Raw genomic sequence first — 26,663 nt, forward strand, 5'->3', positions numbered from 1 at the left:
TGCGTCAAATGCTTGTCATGCTGCTAGTTGGTCACTTCATCCAGTCATCCCATGGGTCCGTTGAGTGGTGCCCTTGGCCGTGGCCCCAATCTGCACTGAGGTAGTTGAGACAGAGGTGCCGCGCGACCGCCGGGCTAACATGGGCCTCAGTCAAACTGCTCGCTGCAGGTGGTCAAAGTTCAGCTCATCATGTTAAAGGTTAATTKTTGTTAAGGCTTCCTGTGGTCTTGGAGTAGTCGTCATCCTCCTCCTCGGCGATGTCTCACAGGGGTACCTTCAAATTAGAGTTCTTCTTTGTCCTAGTTGTCCWTTTTTCAAATCTCAACTAAATGTTCTCTTCAGTCTTTTTTTTTTTTTTAAAGGGGTGGTCATATTTTCCAATCCTCTACAATGGTTAAACCCAACTGAAAATCTTCTCCTTTTGGCACCTTGGGAGTCAATGGAAGAAGGGGGAAATAAATGGTAGGAAAGGAGAAAAAAAMYCAAGAYGGTGGTGTWGTTGCAGAAGACTAGTTGTGGTGGCTGGCTTGGTCATTGGCTGCCGMCGAGTCCGTGTCTGCTGCGCGTGWTGCKGTGGGGGTGGCGCTGTCCCCTTCCTCTGTTTTGATGCGCTTAGCGCCGGRCTGATCGCTGGCCGCCTGGGCTCCGTTCTGTCGTTTGGTCGGGAGGGAGGCTGAAGCGGAGGCGTGAGTGGCCAGCAAGTGGAGAGGACTCGCAACAGCTGTGGCTGAACATAGGGAGGAAGATGAGCGGAAAAAATAGAAATATTTCAGAGGCGGAATTGATGGAATACTCTGCTAAGTAATCTAACGTCTTAGAACATATGCCAATAAAAAGTGTACTTTTCCAAACAGTGTAGGAAACTCCAGCCAGACAGGGATTCATATGGCCCTTCGAGATACAAACACACTGCGAGCAGCACTGACAAGTATGCTGTATGAATTCTAGTTAATTAAACAAACTACTAGGGACTACTCACAACAGTGGTAGACTACAGATGGGGTCAGAGCAGTGGTAGACTACAGATGGGTCAGAGCAGTGGTAGACTACAGATGGGGTCAGAGCAGTGGTAGACTACAGATGGGGTCAGAGCAGTGGTAGACTAAGATGGGGTCAGAGAGTGGTAGACTACAGATGGGGTCAGAGCAGTGGTAGACTACAGATGGGTCAGAGCAGTGGTAGACTACAGATGGGGTCAGAGCAGTGGTAGACTAAGGCGGATAAGCGCTTTGACAGGATCCATTCTAAGTCAGTGTCTCACCTGCAGCGGCCTGCATTGGCATCAGGTGGGTGCCGTTCTGTGTGATGGTCTTTATGGGGAGCTGGTGCTGGCCCAGGGGCGGCTGCTGCTGCACTAAGGTCAGCGTCTGTAAGGGCGTGGTCGACTGGGTTGTCTGGATGATGCGACTGCCACCGCCTATAGAGGCGTGGGAGATGGTTGGAACAGATTCTACTTTTACTAGAGACACAAAGGAAAAAAAAGAAGAGATGTCAATGACCTCAAATTACATAACACCAAACAAGCACTACAATAACTGATCAACATGATACATTTCACATTTACTAACAACGCATATATACACAGACACAGGTGCCTTGGTCAAGGGTAAAACAGACCTATGTAAACCTGGCTGAAACCACTATTACCTTGAGTCAACACAATCTGTCCATCTACACACACTACACCATCCTCCTTCCCTGCCCTCACCTTTGGCCTCTGAATAGTCTCCGTTCTCCTGGGGCTCAGTCTGGAGGGTGACCATGGCGGGGGTGGCCACTGTGTAGGTGTTGGCGGTGCTGAACCCGGCCACGCTGGTGACAGACATGGCAGGGATCTGGTGGACGACGTGCACCGTCTGCATGACGGGCTGCTGGTTCTGGTTGGTGCTGGTAGTCACAGGCGTGGCCACGGCATAGGTCACCGGCTTTATGGTCTGAGGCAACTGCCGCTGAACCGTGATGAGCACTGGCTGGCTGTTGAGAGGGGAGCCTGGACAAACAATAGCTTTCGTTAACGGAGGATCCACATGTGACGACTGCACATTTGTACATAGGATTGGAGAAGACTCCAACAATGTGATTGGACAAAAATGGGCGTCTCTCACCTGGTGTACTCTGTGCAAAGCGGGCCTCCTGGACGACAGCTAGTTTGGGCTGGACTGCTGTGGCAGGGGGCGGGGCCGGAGCGGGCTCTGGTTCCATGGGGACAGGGGAACCCTCTCGGGATAGGCTGTCAGGGGTCTGCACCCCACTCGAGTGGGCCGAGAGCACCCCAGAGTGATTAGGGGAGACTGGGGCACTCCTGTGAAAGGGAAAAGCAGATAGGGCTCTGAGCATTTTTAAAGCCTAGATTTACATATGCATTGAAATTTACCACGATAGGTCACACTCCACCATAGGTCACACTTCCAATGGGAATATATTGTAGTGACCACACATGGCCACAAGGCGATGGCACAAACATATCAATCTAACAGTAAAGCAGGTGTCCAACTTTTTCTAGCATGAGAGCTACTTTAAAATTATGAAACATATTGCAAAATACTACAAATTTTCCTAGCTTCAAATACACAGCATTTTCCCAAATTCAGTTCTGTTTTTCACTCAAAATTACAATTATTCTTAGAGAAACAATGAAATATGATGTTCTGTGTCCACGCCAATGCTTAAAATCACATTTGAAGACCATTTTTTGGGGGCTGGAAAAAAATACATTTCGATTTGCATGCAATACCACGTTAATTTAGAATTTTGCGAGAGAGGACTGTGCTGGTCTAGCAATGTTTTTGCTGCTGCATGTCATGACAGAGTTTGCTAAACAAAGCCCACCCGATTGATCAAATAACCATGATAGAATTCTGAACGACAGATTTTTACTTTGGCAGCTCAGGGATTCGATCTAGCAACCTTTCGGTTACTGGCCCAAATCTAACCACCTACCTGCCGCCCCACATGACTGGCTCAACTGTTCTGGGAACTATGCTTCATAATGTGACAGGTGAAATGAAGAACGCGATATGCTTCATCTCCTAACAAATTACACAAGCTGACTGCAGGTATTTACTTCAAAAGTAACAAAATATTTTAACAAATATTGAAAAACTTAAAATAGTTTCAATGGTATTGACGTTATTGAAAAACCATGCCTTGGCTGTTTCAAAATACTCCGGTATACGGTATGCCGCACAAGGCTACTGTCTACCCAGAAGACAATTATCATTCTGTCTTACTGGCTACACAAAGTGAATGGAAGAGAAATGTGTGCACTACACAGACATACAGGGGAACTATTGCTGGAAATTAATTGGCAGATATTGTGTTACATTTGACATTTTTTGGGCCAACTGGAGCTAACTAGGGATGGGATAATGTCACTGTGGATTTGTGGATAGATGGGCTGCGAGCGACCGGATGGAGACCCCTGCAGTAAAGCATACAGCAAGCTCATCGTGTGACTGAAACCTGAGAGAGTGAGTAGGTCCATACCTGGAGGAGAGGGGTCCGAGGGGTGTCCTGAAGCAGGGCACACCTCGCGGCCTTCGTTTCCTGAAAGCCTGCTCCGTGAGCTTGCCCTCTGAGGACGGGTCTATCCTCCAGAACGAGCCCTTACCCGGTTCCTCCTGCGATCTGGCTACTTTAATAAAGTAGCGGTTCAGTGACAGATTGTGACGGATCGAGTTCTACAACAGAATACGCCGTCGTGTTAGTACGAACACACTGCAGCCAAGGCTGTTATTCACGTCACAGTTCATCAATGGCACATGCTCAAAAACAACATGGAAACAGATGGGATAAGCCATGTACCGCCCTTCAGTTTGAAGCCAAAGTGAATGTGTACTTTTACAAGGTTGTATATTAGTCAAAGCACATCTTAATATACAGTGCCTTCAGAAAGTATTCATACCCCTTGACTTATTCCACATTGTTGTGTTACAGCCTGAATTCAAAATGTATTTAAAAAGTCTCACTCATCTACACAATAAACCTGTTTTTAGAAATCTTTGCTAACCGATTGAAAATTAAATAGTAATCTAATTTACATAATTATTCAGAAGCGAGTCAATACTTTGTAGAAACACCTTTGGCAGCAATTAGGGCTGTGAGTCTTTCTGGGTACGTATCTAAGAGCTTTCCACACCTGGATTGTGCAACACTTGCCCATTATTATTTTCAAAATTCTTCAAGCTCTGTCAAAATTGGTTGTTGATCATTGCTAGACAACCATTTTTCAGGTCTTGCCATAGATTTTCAAGCAGATTTAAGTCAAAACTGTAACTCCGCCACATTCACGGACTACTTGGTAAGCAACTCCAGTGAAGATTTGGCCTTGTGTTTTAGATACTATCCTGCTGAAAGGTTAATTAATCTCCCAGCGTCAGAGAGAAACAGGATTTCCTCTAGGACCCTCGACCTCAAAACCAGTCCCACTGCATTTTTCCCCCCATTGTTCCCCTCTAAATCAGGGACTGATTTAGACCTGGGACACCAGGTGTGTGCAATTAATTATCAGGTAGAACTGTAAACCAGCAGGCTCTGGACCTCATACGGTAAGAGTAGAGTACCCCTGCTCTAGGATTACGCCTGTGTTTAGCTCCATTCCATTTATTCCCCAGTTCTTAACAATTACAAGCATATCCATAACATGATGCAGCCACCACTATGCTTGAAAATATGGAGTGTGGTACTCAGTAATATGTTGTATTGGATTTGCCCCAAACACTTTGTATTCAGGACAAAAAGTGAATTGCTTTGCCAAGTATTACTTTAGTGCCTAGTTGCAAACAGGATGCATGTTTTGGTATATTTKTATTSTGTACAGACTTCYTTTCCCTCTGTMAATYAAGTTAGTATTGTGGAGTAACTACAATGTTGATCCATGTTGAAACAAGAAAATGTGGGAAAAAATCAAGGGKCTATGCTCTGGTTTTTGAGATATTTCAAATATAACCATGTGGTGGTATCCTAATGCTATTCAAAACAGGTTCAGATCTTTTCCCTCACATGCACCATTTTCACTGAAATTATTTGTATTGAAAGACRCCATTTCTCACCTGCCAGCCTTTGTCTGCAGTCCTGTAGTAGGGGTAGTTTTTGGTGATGTGAGTGTATATTCCGTTTAGTGTGAGCTGCTTGTCCTGTGCCATTGTAATGGCTTGGACTATCAGTTGTGCATATGAGTATGGCGGTTTGGAATCATCCTAAAGGGAAGAAGAAGAGGAAGGAAGAAAGGGTGTCATTTACTAGGTAGCAAAATTACATATTGTGAGCAATGGCACTGGAGGTAATAGCAGCCGTTTCACGGGCTCCTGGCCAATTGAACTATTGTGTGTTTTTGGGCGTTGATCTTAACTTTTTTTGTACATAATGTTTACATCAATGTTTACACCATCTTTTCCTATGACCGAAAAGAGCTTCTGGAAACCAGAAAAGCCATCGCCAACCTCGATTTGAATGAGGACTTTCACTGCAATGAGTCAAAGGACATATTGATTATCCCAGACCAGGCCCAAATCCCTGACACTGAGAAGTAGGCGGCGCTAATGGCTAACGTGCAATCACTGGACGAGCTCGGTTTGAGACTATCCCATCAACGTGATCTGAAGAACTGTAATATCCTATGTTTCTCTGAGTCGTGGTGGAACAAGGAAAATATTAATCTAGCTGGTTTTTCTATACATCGGCCTGACAGAACGGCAGCATCTCGGGAAAGCTCAGGGGAGGGGGTGTGCGTCTCGTCGAGGTTCTGCTCACGTTAGAATACCTTATGATAAGCTGTAGACCATACTATTTACCAAGAGAGTTATCATTGTATTTTTCTATCACCATAAACCGATGCTGGCAATAAGACTGGACTCAATGAGCTGTATAAGACCCTAAGCAAACAATAAAATGCTCACCCAGAGGTGGCATTCCTAGTGGCCGTGATTTTAATGCAGGAAACTGAAATACGTTTTACCTCATTTCTACCAGCATGTCACCTGTACAACTAGAGGTGAAAAAAACTCGAGATCACCTTTACTCCACACACAGAAATGCATACACATCTCTCTCTCCATTTAGCAAATCTGACCATAACTCTATCCTCTTGATTCCTGCTTACAAGCAAAAACTCAAAACAGGAAGTACCAGTGACTCACTCAAGTGACCGGAAGTGGTCCGGTGAAGCGGATGCTAAGCTACAGGACTGTTTTGAAGGCACAGACTGGAATATGTAGAGGGATTCATCCGATGGCGTCAGTCACTGGCTTCATTAATAAGTGCATTGACAACCTGCCCAGGGACTGCGGTTGAAAATTAGCCGGCTGGCTAAAACCGGCACCCAAATGCTTGTAAGAAATTTCACTACACCCTCCGACGAACCATCAAACAAGCAAAGCGTCAATACAGAACTAAGATCAAATCGTACTAGACCAGCTCTAACACACATCGGATGTGGCAGGGCTTACAAACTTTCACAGGTTACGAAGGGAAACCCAGCCATGAGCTGCCCAGTGATATGAGCCTACCAGACGAGCTAAATGCCTTCTATGATCACTGAGGCAAGATACACGGAACCATGCGTGAGAGCTCCAGCTGTTCCAAATGACTGTGTGATCACGCTCTCCATAGCCAATGTGAGTAAGACCTTTAAACAGGTAAACATTCACAAGGCCAGACATATTACCAGGACATGTCCTCAGAGCATGAGCTGCCAAGCAGGAAAGGGTCTTCACTGATATTTTCAACCTCTCCCTGTAATACATACATGTTTCAAGCAGACCACAATTCTGCCCTACCAATCAGAAAGGCAGTAACTGCTCATTTGGTCAAAAATGAGTACGTCATTTTTTGCTACATTAAATACATGCTTAATCATGTGGACAAGTATCCTGCCTCTATTGTATTGCGTTTTGGAGAAAATGGGGGTCATGTTAGCAGTAACTGCATAAAGTTACTGTGAACCAACGTAAATAAAAGCCATATTTCTCAGTTCCACGCTATGAGCAGTTACTGCCTTTTTGCTTGGTAGGGCCGCATAGTCCCTGTGCCCAAGAACACCAAGGTAACATGTCTAAATGACGATCGCCCCGTAGCACTCACATCTGTAGCCATCAAATGCTTTGAAAGGCTGGTCATGACTCACATCAACACCATCATCTCAGAAACCCTGGACCCACTCCAATTCACAGGACAACAACCTTTCCCTCAACGTCTAAGACAAGTGAGTTGATCGTGGACTAGAGGAAAGGTAGGGGTGAGCACACCCCCATTCACATCGACAGGGCTGTAGTGGATCGAGAGGTTCAAGTTCCTCGGTGTCCACATCATGAAGGATCTATCATGGTCCAAACACACCAACAGCTGTAAAGAGGGCACGACAACGCCTCCTCCCCCTCAGGAGGCTGAAAAGATTTGGCATGGGCCCTCAGATCCTCTAAAAGTTCTACAGCTGCACCATTGACAGCATCTTGACTCACTTGTGGCCTCTATACCAGGCGGTGTCAGAGGAAGGCCCAAAACATTCTCAGACAGCCACTCACCCAAGCCAGACTTGTTCGCTCTGCTACTGCACGGCAAGCAGTACCAATGCACCAAGTTTGAAATCAACAGGACCCTGAACAGCTTCTATCCCCAAGACATCTAAACAAGACTGCTAAATAGCTAATCAAATGGCTACCAGGACTAGCTGCATTTACCCTTTTTTGAACTTAGTCACTAACTTTTTTTTGCACATCTGCTGCTGCCCATTATCTATCCTGTTGCCTAGTCACTTTACCCCTACCTGTATGTACATTACATAGCTACCTCAATTACCTCGTACCCTTGCACATCGACTCGGTACGGGTACTCCCTATATGTATAGCCATGCTATTTCTATTTGTTATACACTGTGTTTTTATTCTTCGTGTCACTCTCTCAATTTTGTATATTATTTTTCATCTCATCTATAACTCCGCATTGTTGGAAAATAATCCATAAGTAAGCATTTCACTGTTAGTCTACGAAGCATGTGACAAATAAAATTTGATGACAACAAATCATGGGTTTGTTTTGTCACATGCATCCGTTAAAATGCCAAAACAGGCAGACACATGACTACCTTTCCTCTCCAATTAATTAAAGTGTGCACTTATTTAAAAAGGGCAATCTGCAGTTGCAGTACCCATTGATTCTTGAAGAATATAACTTAGAAATGCCCTGAGCTTAGTTCAACTGTCATACCCCATCCAAACAAACTTGTTTTACTCCAATCTTTGTAAACAAAGTAGTGTTGAGCAATTAACCAAAACATCAGATATGTTTTGTTTTTTTACCAATAGAGATAAATCAGATCAAGTCCAAACTGTGTGATATAGTAGAGTTGTAGTTTCCAACAGGCCAATATTCTACATAGATTAGCGMAGTAATTAACCAACATGACCATAAATAATGTCACGCCTACTTGTCCAGTCTGTGTGGGGGCACACAGAGGGAGAGAAGAGACAGAAGACACGGGAGCGAGAGGCATAGGGAGCAGTTGCTTTGAGAGGTATCTCTACCTGAAAATACATGACCTAAGTGATTGATAGTTGATATTCAGCAGTTGTAAAAGTATGCATTATTTACTCAAGAACTATTAAAATACTGATTTTGTCAGACAGCAGCTCTATAGAGAGGAGACGATGACTTGGAATTAAATAATAAAAAGTCATCAAATAAAACTAAATGTAATATACCCAACAACTGAAATATTTTTTATATTTAGAAAGTAAATAGTAATGATGTAAATAAATTACGGTTAATAAGTGCAGTAATGGGCAGTCACTACCATCATGGGACTTTTGTTAAATGTTTTATTCTGTGTTACATCATTCAATCCACATATAACAATTGTCATTAAATGCACTATGCATTATCAAAACCGTGATAATTTTTTAAATAATAGAACCAAAACAAAAAGCACTAATCACTCAGCACTAGAGTTGCAAAGCGGTGGAAACTTTCCATACATTTTCCATTGGTAGTTATGCCCAGGAATTTTACTTTATATAAACATTTTTTTTTTTTTTAAGTTAGCTTAAACAGTGAACCTTTTTTGTGGGATACACATAAGGCAATTCTAGGTCTTGTGGCATATTTTGGTTAAACTATCCCCAATTCAATGGAGTTGCAACCCTCTGCATGCACAGTGCATTCTTCCATCACATGTACAGCTGATTCTCAAGATCTTGCACACTAATGAGATGCTATAGAGCCCACACTACTACACTGTCTGAGCCAAGGACTACATTCTTTCTGGTAAGTTTTGATTATAATACTGGGTGGRGTGAATATATTGTATATGACATGATTTTTTGTTAACTAGTAAATGGTAGCCTACAGCAAAGTGTTTAACTAATTTCTAACAGTTTCTGCTAGTTATTTTTTGCTACCATGTGGGTTTTAGCTTGCTTGAGCCTGCTAACTGAGTGTTAATTCACCTGTTTCCATGTACGTTTCATCAAAAAATATTAATCTTACAAAGGAGTTGTTTAATCTAACTGCTTAACTATTTATCTGTACATGGGGGTTTTTCACTAATTTTTTCCTCATCTTTACAGGAAAATGTCACGGGCACTATCTGATGTATGGAGACATTTCACTGCAGCTAATGTAGAAGGAAAAACTGTGTACATTTGCAAATACTGTGCCAAATCGTATGTGAAGAATGTACCAAAGAAGCAGAATGATCTGGCCAAGTGCATACAATTTCCTCAGCGCTCACAAGCAACCTCTGACAAAAGTCCCTCTACTTCTATTCGAGGTGAAAATGATGAATCAGACACCTTAACACAATTCCTCCTGGAGTCAGAAGTTTTTTTTTACTCAATTGAGGAACGTAGTCAGAGAAATGCTGATTAATGTCTTGCTCGAGCTGTGTATGCAACTTGTGCTCACGGGCAATGTGTATTGGAAGAGATTTCTGAATGTTTTTTGCCCAGCATACACCCCTCCAACCAGACATGCTTTATCTACTAATTTGCTGGATGCAGAGATCAGAGTTCAAGTGAAGGTCAAGCAAATCAGAGAACGCAGACTATCGCAATCATCTCTGATGGGTGGTCGAATGTTCGTGGGCAAGGAATAATTAACTACATCTCCACCCCTCAACCAGTATTCTACAAGAGCACAGACACAAGGGACGACAGACACACCGGTCTCTACATTGCAGATGAGGCAGTCATCAATGACCTTGGACCACAGAAGGTATTTGCACTGGTGACAGACAATGCTGCGAACATGAAGGCTGCTTGGTCTAAAGTGGAGTCCTACCCTCACGTGACACCCATTGGCTGTGCTGCTCATGCATTGAATCTGCTCCTCAAGGACATCATAGCACTGAAAACAATGGATACACATTACAAGAGAGCCAAGGAAATGGTTAGGTATGTGAAGGGTCATCAAGTTATAGCAGCAATCTACCTCACCAAGCAAAGTGAGAAGAATAAGAGCACCACATTGAAGCTTCCCAGCAACACCCGTTGGGGTGGTGTTGTCATCATGTTTGACAGTCTCCTGGAGGGGAAGGAGTCTCTCCAAGAATATATCACAGTCTGCCGACATGGACAACCACATCAAGAGGATCCTCCTGGGTAATGTATTTTGGGAGAGAGTGGTAAGCAGCCTGAAACCTAAAACAGTAGCCATTGCACAGATTGAGGGAGACAATGCCATCCTGTCTGATGTTCAGACTCTGCTTGCAGATGTAAGGGAAGAAATCCGTACTGCCCTGCCCACTTCACTGTTGCTCCAAGCAGGGGAAACTGCAGTTCTGAAATACATCAGAAAGCGTGAAGACTTCTGCCTGAAGCCCATACACACCACAGCATACGTTGGACTCAAAGTATGCTGGCAAAAGCATCCTGTCGGGTGCAGAGATCAACAAGGCCTATGGTGTCATCACTACCGTGTCTCGCCACCATGGCCTTGATGAGGGCAAGGTTATTTGCAGTCTGGCAAAGTAAACTTCCAAGCAAGGGCTTTGGGATGGAGATGCAATATGGCAGTCATGCCAACATATCTCATCAGCCACCTGGTGGAAGGGACTTTGTGGATATGAGGCTCTTTTCCCTGTTGCCTCCATCATCCTTCAAATCCCACCAACATCAGCCATCTCAGATCGCAACTGGTCCTTGTTTGGGAACACACACACACACACACCAAAGCACGCAACAGGCTGACCAATACAAGGGTTGAAAAAATTGGTGACCATTCGGGCAAATTTGAGGCTTTTTGAGCCTGACAAGTCATCCTCAACAAGGTTGGAAAGTGACAGTGAAGATGAGGCCTCAGATTCTGATGTTCAAGAGGTGGACATTGAGGAGGTCCAGGGAGAAGACAGAGAAGCCTGAGAGGAAGACAACCAAAGCTTTAGTTTCTAGACTATAATTTTACAGATGTATGTTGAATTTTTTGGGGGGGAGATGGGATGGATCATTGGAGATCATTCAATATTCCCTTTCTTTTGTTGTTCAGTGAAATCATCCCATGTGAAGAGCCAACTCAATTAAAGTTCAATTCGTAATTTTTTCTCTCTATTGGAAGGACTTAAACATTTGCAATTATGTCTACTTATGATAAGGTAAAAGGTTTATGTTTCTGTCTCCATATGATATGGCAAATATATCCAAAGCAAAAAAACAACATTTAAATGGTATTAATATTAATCTGCATAGATATCCGTTAATTACCATATATTCCCGTTAATTCCCACAGAAAGTTTCCACCTCTGAATATTCCCCAAAATGTGCAACCCTACTCAGCACTAAAACAAAGTAAATGTAAACAAACATTGTACATCCTCATAACATTAAAACTATATTGATATCATGGTTGGTAAATTCTTGCATCCATAGCTCCGTCTATGAATTTGAGAGTGGTTACATTTCTCCAGCCCCATCCCTCAGCTTTTTACCAAAACAGTGGCGGGGATAACATTTTATGGTTTCAACTGCTGATTGCCACTAAATTAAAAATGCCAGTTTCACAGACACAGATGAATGTAAGCCTAGCCTTAGACTAAAAGGATGTTCAATGGAAATTCTCTGTATGTGGTGCTCACCTTGGGGCTGTCCCCTCCTGAGGCCTCCTTGTCGTTCTCTGACTGGGAGTTGTCGTTTATGAGCTGTAGCTCTGCAGAGCTGACGATGCGACCCATCCTGTAGCCGGACAAGCCCGCTCCCCTGGGACTGGAGGGGCACGAGTTGGCAGCACTGTAGGGAAGAAGAGAACCAGACTGTTAGTCACCAAGTCTCTGTCAGCATGATGACAAACACAGTACATATCAAATTATTTGACTAAGAATAATGCAATACTTTTATGCTACAAACAAAACTGCCTAATTGATCCACTGATGACCTCAGTTCCTTTTTTAGAAATCAAGCAATGGTTTACAATTAGCCAAGCTATTCTGAGGAATAGGGGGCCCCAGTAAAATAAATATCTTGGCTCAGCTTATCTGTACCCTTTCCTGCAGTCATTATCTAACCCATATTGAAAGGAGAGCAAAACTGTTTCATGCGGCATTAAGTTGAGAGTTAAAACAGCAGAAAAAGCTTAAGGATTTGTCATTAGTTGAAGCAAGCATGAATAATCTGGAGATAAACACTGATGATTGGCTAAAATTAAATGAAAACATCAATATTGGAGCAGTTCCATCATCGGTGCAATGTGCCGTAGCTGATTGGCAGATGTGCTAGTAGGAATTCATGGGTGGATTAGCACTAGAGGTCGACCGATTAATCGTAATGGCAAATTAATCAGGGCCGATTTCAAGTATTCATAGCAATCAGTAAATCGGCATTTTTGGACGCCGATTATATTGCAATCCACGAGGAGACTGCATGGCAGGCTGACCACCTGTTACGCGAGTGCAGGCAGCAAGGAGCCATGGTAAGTTGCTAGCTAGCATTAAACTTATCTTATAAAAAAAACWATCTTAACATAATCACTAGTTAACTACACACGGTTGATGATTTACTAGTTTATCTAGCTTGTCCCGCGTTGCATATAATCAATGCGGTGCCTGAAATTGTGTCACTTCTCTTGCGTTCAGTGTAAGCAGAGTCAGGGTATATGCAGCAGTTTGGGCTGCCTGGCTCGTTGCGAACTGTGTGAAGACCATTTCTTCCTAACAAAGACCGTAATTAAATTTGCCAGAATTGTACATAATTATGACATTTTATTTTCTCCCTCTTTTAATGTGGTCTGGACGGGGGCTACGTTGCCATTTACTCAATGCGGGACGGAGAGGATGAGGCATTTCTTTGGTGGAGAGGGGGAGACGTTGTGCTAACTGTTCCCGTTTTTTTTTTTKGRASRCATAATTGTGACTGRGSGGGGGGGGGGGGGGGGGTAATAGATCCAACGGGATATGTCGAGTTGTTTGGGAACTCGGCTGGGGTGTTCAGAGATTGGTATTTTATGTAAACCATTTATTTTCCTTTTATGTGAACGCAGCTGTAACTACTATCCACCTTTACCCAGAGATGACTTGTACTAAAGTTCGATGACGATGACTAGTACCTTAAATCTATTGACATGGAACTGCCATGGTCTAGGTCATGCAATAAAACAGAAAAAGATACTATGTGCTCTAAAAAAGGAAAAAGCAGACATCGCGCTATTACAAGAGACACACCTCTGTGATGCTGAACATGCCAAACTCCGCAGAGCTTGGGTGGGACAGGTGTATTTCTCATCTTTCAAATACAACAGTAGAGGTACAGCCATACTTATCCATAAGAATGTTCCATTCATAATTGACAAAAACATATCTGATCCGGAGGGGAGATTTATTTTGATAACTGGGTCACTGTATGGGCAACCAATTACTATCTTAAACATATGCGCCCCTAACACAGATACTCCTGCTTTCATGTCGAAAATGATAACCGTGTTCAATGAGCATTGTGTTTCCTTTGGAGTTCTGGCTGGAAATTTCAATTGTACCCTTAACCCAACCCTAGACAAATCATCTCAAGTCCCCACCACAAATCCTAGATCTGCAAAGATGTTGAAGTCTCTTACTAAAGAGATGGGACTGGTAGATATCTGGAGAGAGACTAATAGCTCATCTATGGACTATACATACTACGCTACCGTCTATACATACCTACTCCCGTATAGATTACATTTTTATCCCAAAGAGTTTCATAAATTCAGCCACGTGTAGAATCGGACCCATAGCACTTTCAGATCATGCCTTTGTCCACCTCCGCAAAAACATCCCGAGGTCAAAGAGCTGGAAATTCAACACCTCCATGCTATCAAACGAAGCATTTCATACATTGGTAACTACATGGATAGACAACTACACACAAGACAACAAAGATTCTCCTGTTTCTCCGGCCACAATGTGGGACGCTGCTAAAGCCACACTAAGAGGTCATCTAATTGCATATGCTTCCTCTAAGAAAAAAGCAATGGAAGCACACAGGCTAGATCTTGAGAGGGAGCTGGAATTCTGTGAAAAAGTACATAAACAATCCCCAGACAGCACCTCCTGGAGTCAACTTTAAGCAGCCAAAGCCAAACTGAATTTGGACTATACTCGGGAGATAAAAAAGTTTTCTTTACTAAACAGAAATACCATGAGTATAGCAATAGGCCTAGTAGATTGCTTGCTTATCAATTAAAAAAAGAGCAGTCAGAGCGTACAATTATGGCTATCCGAACAGCAGAGGACGAGGTCACATATGACCCAAAAAAGATCAATCTAACTGTTCATGATTTTTACTGCAAACTAAATACCTCTGAGAGAAAACACACGGAGGCAGAACTCCACTCCTTCCTAGAGGGAATCTCGCTACCTAAACYATCAGAGACCGACCAAGAAGATCTCAACTCCCCCTTCACTCCTGAGGAGGTCCAGGAGGCAATCACCTCCATGCCACCTAACAAGTCCCCAGGCCCAGATGGATTCCCCAGAGAGTTCTACAAAGCTTTTTGGCCCCAGCTTATATATATATATATATATATATTTATTACTTTTTATTATTATATTTTTATTTTATTTAAGTCTGTCACATCTGTGAATGTGGAATGTGTTTTGTTGGTTGATTGAAAAACAATAAAATAAAACTTTAAATTGAAAAATAAAATAAAGTGTTCATTAAGTATTGTTGTAATTGTCATTATTACACACACACGTGTGAATATATATATACACATACATATAAAATCGGTATCTGCGTTAAAATCATAATTGGTCGACCTCTAATTAGCACTGCTACAACTTTCCTTTCACATACTATATAGGGGTAGTTTACATTTGAACACAGCAGAAGCTATTAAGGATGTGACAAATGGGGGGAAAAGTTCTTAATGTTTAAACAGCAATTTTATCATATGTTTTCCTTTAAAACGATAGGGAAAAAAACATTCCACGTGAATTCACAATTCAGCTGCGCTGCTGCCCACAACGGTTTGGGTCTCACGGTGTGCCTCTTTCAGATGGTTAAGYATTGCAMCTGTACTACCATTACTGTACTTCAATTCCASCKCGCAAAATGTGCATTTCCTTCTCATTAACTTCTCAAAGTATTGCCATACAGGGCTTCAGTGCTGTCGCTTGCCTTTCTCTGCCATTTATCCAAGTGTTAATGATGATGACGTAGTGGTGGACAGTTGACGCCAAAATAACTCACTCAGACTTGCACGTCAACACCCCATTTCTGGAGAGTTAAGATTCAATTCCGCTAGGAATTTTGGAATGGAGGAGCCTGATTACAACTGAGCACAATTAACAATATTTGAGATATTAAAGATAGAATCCTTCAAATGTTCCAGGCGCTCCTAAACAAAATGTCTAGGTCGCACAGAAAAATATTTAGGCGCATATGCGAGTAAAATGGTCACACTGTAGAGCCCTGGATTAGTTACCATACTTTAGGGAACACAAACACTTGCATCTTTCATAGCGAGCTATCGAGGGACGGAGAGAGAGGGGAGGGGCACAGTATAGGCAGGTCGGCCACCAGGCAGAAGGGGAAAAAAACAGCTGAGAAGTTGAGCCTAGCACTTCAACACTCTTAGATGKTGCGGATATTTACCCACTATGCAGTTTACTTTCTGCAGCTAAGTCATATCGCTGAGTCAACCTTTACACAACTTTCCCCAGGCCTATTGTCTAGTTTGGCAATAACACAAAATATGATGTGTGATAACTGCAATGTGAATTTAAAAATGTTTCCTAAAGTTAAGGATCCCAATTACATTTAAACGTTCACACCCCTAGGAGCCAGTGTTAATTTAGTCAACAATAACTAATCAACAACCAATTTTTCCTGTCTAAAACTACTACGATAATGAAATGCACTGGAAAAAACGAACTATTACAAATTCATTTTCATTTTAGTCTACGAAAATGTGAAAGGAGAATCCCACGTCCATTAGTSTCACATTTCATTTGACATGAAGCTCCTTTTCAACTGTTTTGTCCAATCCTAAGCATGCATGCGTGTAGAATATTTAATTCAATCCTCTCATTACATATTTGAGCTGCACGGTCTGATTGAGTTGATCTGCCAGGGTCTCCCACACAGTTCCCAGGTGGTCACTTCAGACACTCGTTCAATCTTTTAAACTGATGCAAAGCCAGGACAGTAGGCTTGTGCGGTATACAGATTTTCATGTCGTCATACAGTCCCTTCTCTCGTTCCAGGATTTACGGTATTACCAGCATAGCACACAAGAGGGCGCTACAAACAAKAAAAGTCAACCGGGCTTCTTACCAGAATGCAAACAAAAATTAGCAAACTAATTGCGAAATGCCAACGAGCAAAACCAACTAATWACAAAGACCAGCAAATACAGCTCATAAAGTTAAACAAAAGTAGCTACCGAATGTAATTTTTGATCTGTATGGACATTTACAAGTGAAAGCGAACGAGAGAAATTGTGCAAATGAACAAAGTTGTGATGCTTCTCTTCCTTCGGAAAAGCATGCATGTGTACATGGGCCAGATGGGAGAAGGGAAAAAAACACTAGTAGAAAGCACAGGGGGGAAATGGCAGCTGTACAGAACTCATCTAGCGCTCTGACTTCAGGCAGAAAGCCATTATAAGATATCTGATGGCTTCATCACCTCACGTGCGCCGCACAACAGAGACTCGCCGAWCGATATAGAATGCTGTGGACTCACCACRTGGCTTTCTCCAATTGTGCTACTTACAAACAAACGTGACTGGCTCAACTGTTCTGGGGAACTACGGTAAGCTTCATCACGTAAAATAATGTGACAGGTGAAATGAAGAATGCAATATGCTTTATCTCGTGATGTATTGCACAAGTTGACTGCAGATATTAACATAAAAAGTTGCTACAAATATTCAAATTTACTATAACTTCAAAGAAATAGTTGACGATTTTGAAARATCCTCCTGTGGCTTCTTCCAAATACCCCGTTATACAGTATACCACCCAAGCCTACAGGATACTTGACTTGTAACTAACCTTTCCTATGGAAAAAACAAATGCTATTTGTTGAATATTAGTAGTACAGTAATACTCCTGGCATTTTTGTAAAGCTCAATTTCCCCCCTTTTCAAGGAATGTGCACATGATGGAAGTTAGAGGTAGCCTAAATATTCATAATTTAAATCGGGAAAAATGCACTTAATATGTGACCTAAATGGCTGTGACTTAAACTAGACAAACTGCCCAGAGTTGTGGTCGACTAATAATAACTAACAAAGGATGAAATGACTAAAATGTGACTGAGAATAAAAGGTATTAAAACAGCTGTCAAAATTAACATTGCTAGAAGCCATGTATTTTCAGTCAACACACACACAGCAGCTAAGTAAAGACKGCCAATGGCTACACACAGACTAGGCTTAACAAGTATACACAAAATAAAGCTGTGTTGGACAGATTGTGTAGGTTAGGGGGTGACCTAACCTGCAAGCTGAGCCTGGTTCACAGCTTCCTCTAGAGTTCAATAAACTAAGCATTAGCCGCCAGGCCAGTATAAGTTATCTCAGGGTTAACTGAGGCCCAGGCCTACTGTTACTGTACCTGATGGTGCCGGTGGGCGAGGGCAGGGGGCTCATGAGGTGTGCGATGTTGTCTGGAATGTTTATGGTGAGTGGAGAGATGTGGACTGGTTTTACTGGAGACTCAGGCGCCTCACGCTTCTCCCTCTTCCCACTGGACAGGGCTGTGAATGTGATCTTGATGTTTGTGCTGGGAAACCTGAAAGTGCACCTGCAGAGAAAGAAAACGAGACAAAAGGTTCAAATTCACCTACCACACAATGTAATGCAACCTTCCAGTCTATGTGGCCTCTGAGCATCCACACACTACATGTTAATGTTTTTAAATGTATGTAAACTGTAAAAAGTATTTTGTATGTAATGCTTTTCGTTATACACTACTTATATGGACACCTGCTCATCGAACATCTTATTCCAAAATCATGGACATTAATATGGAGTTGGTTCCCCTTTTGCTGCTATAACAAGCCTCCACTCTTCGTGGAAAGACTTCCCATAGATGTTGAACATTGCTGCGGGGACTTGCTTCTATTGAGCCACAAAAGCATTACTGAGGTCGGGCACTGATGGTGGGCCGATTAACCTTGCTCGCAGTCGGCGTTCCAATTCATCCCAAAGGTGTGTCGATGGGTTGAGGTCAGGGTTCTGTAAAGGCCAGTCAAGTTCTTCCACATCGATCGACAAATCATTTCTATATGGACCTCGCATTGTCATGCTGAAACAGGAAAGGGCCTTCCTCAAACTGTTGCCACCAAGATGAAGCACAGAAGTCTAGAATGTCATTGTATGCTGTAGCGTTAAGATCTCCCTTCACTGGAACTAAGGGGCCCGAACCTTGAAAAACAAGCCCCAGACCATTATTCCTCCACCATAAGTTAAGCACTATGCATTGGTGCAGGTAGTGTTCTCCTGGCATCAACCAAACCCAGATTTGTCCGTCCCACTGCCAGATGGTAAAGTGTGATTCATCACGCCAGAGAACGAGCTTTCACTGCTCCTGAGTACAATGGCGGCAAGCTTCACACATTTTATGAAGCTCCTGACAAACGGTTCTTGTGCTGACGTTGCTTCTAGAGGCTCAGGCTAAATATAGGCTGTGGTAGCCTAATCAAACACACATTCTCATTGTGGGGTAAACAACAAGCAGTGTGAATGCCTAGAATGGAGAATGTCCATATACACCAAGTTCAATCAGTACAGGATAAGGCTCCATCACCCCACACCCTAAAGAGATGGAGGCCCAGATTGTTATGCCATTCCTGCTTCCTTTTGGTCCGGATGCCAGGTGCTGCAGCACTTGTTGCCAAGCCCCAACAGAGCTGGCATAGAGCACATTCAGAGAGAACATGTCCCTGACACCCAAGTCTCAAATTAGCATTGCTACTCAGGTAGGGGAAAGAAACTGCTGGGAGCCAGCCGGGTGAAGCCAGACACTTCAATTATGCATATGCACTCCAACACCCTTTCAGGACCAATGTAATACCCCTGTCAACAAAGAGCATGGGAAACTAAATGATTTGATGAAATAGGGGGATGTTGATGACCTCATTATGCAGACCACACGTAGCTAGTGTCTAGTGGGAAAACATGTTTTTTCAAAACTAGTTACCAGCATGGTACAGGGATGCAAACTGGTGAGGGCCCAAAAAGGTGACACTTTTGTTTTGCACTGAAACATGCAAAACATGCCTGTTAGGGGGAAATGCAGGTTAACTAATTAAACAAATAATATGATCTACATGATCAGTCTCTGTGTGTAAAATAAAAAGTGGTTAATGTGAACCTAACTCACAGCTAAAAAATGTAAAGAAAGCAATCCAATGTTATTTGTTGCCTAGACTTTACTGAAAATGACACTCAAGTTGAGAAAAAACAATACACTACATTTACATTTAAGTCATTTAGCAGACGCTCTTATCCAGAGCGACTTACAAGTTGGAGTTAGCCATGACAGCCTTTATAATAGAACGCTTGTGACCACACACACACACACACATTGCACATGGGAAAAATACATTTTAAAGTAGAAATAGAATGAAACAAAAGAGGCATTCTATTTTTGCTCTATTATAGTGGTCACTATAGACATTGATCAAAAATAACATTCACTGAGTTAAATTATAATCCCMCTCACACGTGTTACTGTCAAGTTCAACACAACAAAAACAATATATTTGGGCTGCACTGCACATTATTACATTRTACACTTTCTGCCTGTGGACATCTGTTCTACAATGTGCCAGCAAAAGTGAGAAAGAGGGAACGTGTGTGGTGTTCCTTTCACCTCTATCGTGGCATCCAGCTTAAGCCAGGCCCAGCTCCACACCCTGAATGTACTTGTTTAACTCACCTAATTCTCTCATTCTGAAAATTAACCACATACTGTAGAGGGAAAACATTAGTTAACAGATAGTGGTTAGTTCTTTAGCTAGTTAACATTTCACACAGATTGCCAGGATCCAGTAAGCAACTAACGCGTTATAACTTGAGGAACGGCAAGGAGTCTACACCAGTTAATACTATAGAGAATTGGTTAGGTTACTAACGTTAGCTCATTTGATATTGTAATGTTAGCTGTCTACTTTATTAGCAAGCTAATTTTCACACCATAAACTCAATTATTTGATCAGATAAGTTTGCTAATATTTCTCTGTCTAGCTAACTGAGWATTAGATCCAGCTAGCAAGATACTTAACAATGCTAATACCAGTTCCACACTTTCTCCCTCACCACAAACTTTCTAAATGCCATTMGTTTTTCGGTTACAGCTCATGAAGTACGCTTCATCACCTTCTCACCCCCGTCTCCATGGTCAGGCTTCTCATCTAACGTTACCTCTTCGTTATCGTTCAGGGGATGCGCTGCTGTAACTGGCAAGCTGCATTTCCAGAGCGCTCGCTGATGCTGTAACTAGTAAGTTGGTTCTCYCTTTCTTCAGTCGCGTGCTGCGCTGCATTCTGTTGTTATGTAAACGATTGGCTGAGGCTTGGATACAGCCAGTATTGCTCCAAACTTGCATCACTCGTTCCCTTACAGCCAGTAGTGATCCAACCCCCCCTCCCCACAAACTTTTATCATTGGATCTATACGAATCAYGTAGGTCACCTAATTTGGATTCAAAACGGCAAATTTCACCAAAAGGTGACTAGTTTGCATCCCTGATGGTAGAGGCAGGTAGCAATATTCAATAGGCCTAATGATGCCTTTGGATCGCTCAAACTTAAAAAGCACAAGAAAGAGGATTGACACCCACCATCTCAGATTGTTCTGAAATCATTTCTGTTAGAAACAGATAAGATTAGCATTCCTGCAACATTGAGCTAATCCATTGAACCCAACTGGCCATTTTAATTTATAGGATTCATATAATATTCAATAAATATAGCACCTAAGATATGAGTTGGAGCAAACGTTTTTTCTAACAATGAGTTAGACATGAGGAATCCAAAGAAATGGTGTAAAGCCACCAAGGACCCCCCCCCCCCCATACACACCCCATGCAGATCCCACTCAACAACGAGTATACAGTATTCGTTCTCCATGTAGTAAGGGGCTGAGGATCGGCATATTGTTTCTTCATCCTATGTAATGTATCCTCAGTGAATTTGGTGATGTTCAGAGTAGAGGCATGGCCGATTAATTAGGGCCAATTTCAAGTGTTCATAACAATCGGTAATTGGCCTTTTTGGATGCCGATTACATTGCAATCCACAAGGAGGCTGCGTGGCAGGCTAACCACCTGTTACGCGAGTGCAGCATCAAATGGACCTTGTGGCTGCAAGGATCCAAGGTAAGTTGCTAGCTAGCATTAAACTTATCTTAGAAAAAAAACAATGAATCTTCATATAATCACTAGTTAACCTAGTAATATCATCAACCATGTGTAGTTAACTAGCTTGCTCTGCGTTGCATATAATCAATGTGGTGCCTGTTAATTTATCATCGAATCACAGCCTACTTCAACTTCGCCAAACAAGTGATGATTTAACAAAAGTGCATTCGCGGAAAAAAGCACAATCGTTGCAATAACATATCTAACCATCAATGCCTTTCTTAAATTCAATACACAAGTATATTTTTTTTAAACCTGCATATATAGTTAAAATAAATTCATGTTTAGCAGGCAATATTAACTAGGGAAATTGTGTCACTTCTCTTGCGTTCAGTGCAAGCGAGTCAGGCTATATGCAGCAGTTTGGGCCAGGTGGCTCTTTGCGAACTGTTGAAAGTCCATTTATTCCTAACAAAGACAGTAATTACTTTGCCAGAATTGTACATAATTATGACATAACATTGAAGGTTGTGCAATGTAACAGTAATATTTAGACTTAGGGTTGCCACCCGTTCAATAAAATACGGACCTCTAGTTCAGAGAAATTAGTMATTGAAGTTGTTGGGTTTATGTGCCATCTTACATCCTGATATTACTTGGTTCTGACCACTGATGGTGTTGTTCCTGCTATTGAGGGGGGGGGGGGAAATCACCTAATAGCAAGAACAGCACCATCAACATTGTGCTCAGCAGCACACTCACATGGCAACCATCAGGGTGTCTTTGATACAGGAATGCTGAGCTCTGAGACATCACATTCCTCGCAGAGTGCTGTGTGTGACCAAAGGCAACACACATTGCTTTTACAACGTTGGGTTTGTGTGTGTGTTGGGGGCTCACTGATCCTCTGTCAGTCAGGCACAGAGGCATACAAACAACAAACAGAATTCATTTTGCCACCAGACCCCCAATCTCTACTACATGAGGTAAAGAATTCCACTAGACCACAAAACCCACCCCCTACCAGACAATGAATGTTATTATATAGTCTACTATCTGCTTCAATCAATTCATACTTATTGTTTTCAACAATAAAAGAAGCTTGGTTAAGAGGATAAGCTTGTATGGAAATCCCAAGTCATTTTGCAAAGAGCTGAGTTTTCCCACAGCCTCAATGCATTTTTACATTGAGGCTCCTTTGCCAATTTCCATCCTTGCTCAATGAGACCAAACATTTTGTAAAAACAAATGCACAGTTGCTATGTTATGCTAGGATGTAGAACACAACGGACCCTCAAAAGATCAAAAAGTATCCAAGCTCAGGGCAGCAGAGACAAGAAGTCTTCTCTATTTCTTTCACTTTTTTTGCCCAAGATAATCATCATCCCTAAAGATTATCCTAAAAACACATAACATTCCAATGAGACAAAACAATGAGCATCAAACTAATATAACTGCTTTACACAGATTCAGTTAGGATGTAAACAGTAATGGCAAGACTATGCCATGGAGTAATTATGTAGGCGTGGGAGAGCAACAACATGGAGGGCAGGGCAGCAGTGACTGCTTCATTCTGGCAACTTGTCATTCTGTTAGAATCCAGGGGACATAAAGAACCCCAGTCCAGAGCTCTCCAAGCCAAGACTGTCTGTCCACTTCCCTGACCATTCTTTGCCTTAGGTAGGGTGGGCTACTATAGTCATTATACCCATAAAGCCCAATTCCAAAATAAGGATATCACAAGGTTTTCATGAAGCTGTAGATGTGAACGTATAAAAACACACCCCTGATTTAAAGCTCTTTAGTCACGTCAACCTGATCGATAAGGGAATTTGAGCCCACTGTGCTTCTTTGTTAGGAATCAACATCTCTTCAGTCTAAAGTGCTGTGATACAGTGTATGAATGGGTAAGAAGACTGGGTGGTCAGTTAAAGGGGCAATGAGCAGTTGCTACATCAATTTTTGGACGTATAAATTAATTATATGTACCCCACTGATTCTTGAAAAATATAACTTGTCTCATGTCATACCCCATCACAACCCAAAATATAAACATGTTTTACTCCAATGTTTGTCAAAGTAAATGCAAACAAACACTATTATAGGGTGCATTCGTAAATTCACTCTGGCTTTCTACGCCGATTTCAGAGCACGCTCATCTGAGTACCAGAGTGCAGAATAACTGATGAATTTAAAAACAGTGCAACACCAGTTGAATATGACCTGTCAGTAAACAATGGCAAAAAGTTTTTTTAAATTGTTGCCAGCAGCACAGTTAAAGTCACCAACGCTCTAGGTAACATAAACAGCCTAACCAGCTCTGCTAGGGAGATAGAAATGSTCAGAGTGATGTGTTCTCTCATTTGTGTCTGGAAGTAGCTAGCAAGTTAGCCAACTTTAGCCAGTTAGCTTGGGTGATTGACTGATGTGAGTTCCGAATGCTTGGATCAACCCTACTCCTCGGGCAGAGCGTCCAGTGTGCGCTGACAACGCTCTGAATGTGTGCGCACTCTGGCACTCCAGAGTGAATATATACGAACACACCCATAGCCTCAAAACATGTTTAAAACTATCATTTTGGATGGTCAGTCCTTGCATCCATACCTCTATATATGAAGTTGAGTGGTTACATTTCTCCAGCCCCATCCCTTAGCTTTTTACCGAAACAGGGTTGGGGAGGCCACTTTGTTATTGTTTCTACTGCTGACTGCTGCTTTWAGAATGCAGCTTTGTGTTTGTATGTCACTGAGGCAACTGACCAATGAATGAGCCCCAGCAGCCCACTACATTTTGTTGTGAATTATGCATCAAATATCAACATTCAAAAGTTCCTAATTAAATACAGGGTTGTCTTCGGATGTAATGGTTGAGTTGGAGTGTATGTTGCAAGTTTCTTTAGAATAAAATTAGGCAAATCTGACAAAACAAACTATGCATTCCGGGAATTTGGCATAGAAATAGAATCTCATTTTAGTATTATGGAATTCAAATCGGTCTAAGAGAACAGAGTAATGTTACCGTGATGGCAAGAGGAAAATAATGGTCAGTGAATATTTTGAGAAAACTATTTCCTATGTATTGTAACGTTAGCATGGGCCTTTGTGACCTGCCATTATAATTTTGTGAATGGAGCAAACTGAAGCAAAACATCTATCTTCCGAGTTGTGCAAAGCTGACCCGTAATGACCCGTATCAGAAATGTTCAATTGAGTGATGGCCTAATGATGCACATCACACATGTTATAAAGATACAGGCCTACAAGCAACGTAGCCATCCACAAACTTAAATATAAACAAAACATCGATCATACCCACCTGACTAACAAAACACTTGCACAGAACTATATGACATTGTTTACATGTATGACCAAGTAACTTACACAGCTAACTAGTTACAATAATAATCCACTATGTGATAGCAAATCAACTGAAAGCTGGCCGACAGACAGTGTGCTGTAGAATCAAGTTCGAATATCGCTAACTACATTTGGCTGTCTTAATTCAGAAGATATTTTATAACAATGGGAGGGCAGTTCATAACATGTAGCTACTAGTATCTGACAAACACTGTCTAGTTGACGTTAATTAGCTAGCAAAGATGAACCTACATGGCAAACACCACCCCGTAGTCTTGCTGCAACAGCACGTGCTTTGTGGTAATTGAAAACAAAGATAAGATAACTAGCTAGTTATTATAAACACAGATACATGTTGAACTTACATTCGTGGTAGTTGTAGAGGAGGGGCACCCCGTCTGAGGAACACTCCATCCACGAACACCCCATTTTTGCCGAGGCATCGCAAGTAGAAGTCTCCACCACCAGTGCTATCGTCACTAACTGTGAATATTTCGAGATGTCTTCGAGAAATAAAACTGGAATGACCCATGCTCACATCCACGGAGCCCTGAGACGAGTTCCTCCCGATAGTCACCGAGCGCTTTTTCATCAGGTATTCGAATTCACGGCCCTCAAGCCGGGCAACCGGCCCTAGCGACCCGCTTAACACCGCCATTTTACAGGATAAAGGGTATATTTGACAAATACTTATTTAAAAAAAAAACACCGGTATGGAGATGCCCGTGTAGGTATTTTAAATGCCGTCGCAAATTGTCGAATCAAAAAAAAAGGGGGGGCATCAAATTTAACACAAAAATGTGAGGGAACGTGCCAGACCAGGGACAGCGGCTCCAACCCAGCGCCGCGACACAGAGAGAAAGGGTAGGAGAAGGCTCCAACCAAACAACACAACATGTGGATATACCACGATTGACAATCCAATAACCCAATAAAAATTGAACAGGCACTTGACGCTACAAAGAGAAGACCAATCAGACACAAGAAACAGCTGATCATTGACTCAAGGTTGGTTGAACTGTAGCGTACGCGCATTGTGTTGTCAATAATTACCACATACAGAAAGTCAAAATTGGCTATATCTTAAAAATGTGATTTTTGGTCTTAATTTAAGGTTACGGTTAGGCATACAGTTAACAGTGTGGTTAGGTTTWAAATCACATTTTAAAAAGATCATTGCAGAAATAGGCGGGGCTTATGACTTTGTGGCTGTGGTATGTATTATGCGTGGCGAGATGTAAGTCCCGGCACCATCGTTTAAAAAAAAAAATCTAGCGATGCCATTGCCAAGATGACAACGATTTCATGCTGTATGAGTGTTCTTTTTGTTAACATAGAATTGGATTATTCGTAAAACATTTATGTTGATGATGACGTTGTGATTTTCCACTGCATGTTTACATATTCAAAGCAACATGTCCCATATAACCGAAATTATGAACAAGCTTGACATTTTGGATTAACAAATTGCCAATCGGAAGAATGGCTGGTATAGGCCGAGAATAAAGACTGAGACAATTTCCACAATGGTCACCATC

General features: G+C 42.2%; 1 protein-coding gene across 2 annotated transcripts; it reads right to left on the reverse strand.

Moving 5' to 3' along the window:
- LOC112076313 (forkhead box protein K2) lies at positions 1 to 25,873 on the reverse strand. Of its 2 annotated transcripts, none has more exons than XM_070441260.1 (9): positions 25,491 to 25,873; positions 18,020 to 18,208; positions 12,062 to 12,212; positions 5,052 to 5,198; positions 3,487 to 3,680; positions 2,106 to 2,302; positions 1,709 to 1,990; positions 1,262 to 1,417; positions 1 to 727 (listed from the first exon to the last, which is right to left on the reverse strand). In XM_070441260.1, exons 1-9 carry the CDS (start codon positions 25,781 to 25,783, stop codon positions 510 to 512), a joined length of 1,827 nt encoding a protein of 608 aa, XP_070297361.1. In that variant the 5' UTR covers positions 25,784 to 25,873; the 3' UTR covers positions 1 to 509. The 2 variants fall into 2 exon arrangements, with proteins under 2 accessions (XP_070297361.1, XP_023998914.1); XM_024143146.2 differs by having other exon boundaries at positions 1,262 to 1,459.
- Between the last annotated feature and the right edge of the window lie 790 nt (positions 25,874 to 26,663).

This window comes from Salvelinus sp. IW2-2015, unplaced genomic scaffold (assembly GCF_002910315.2).
Source record: "Salvelinus sp. IW2-2015 unplaced genomic scaffold, ASM291031v2 Un_scaffold3686, whole genome shotgun sequence".
Taxonomy (NCBI): domain Eukaryota; kingdom Metazoa; phylum Chordata; class Actinopteri; order Salmoniformes; family Salmonidae; genus Salvelinus; species Salvelinus sp. IW2-2015.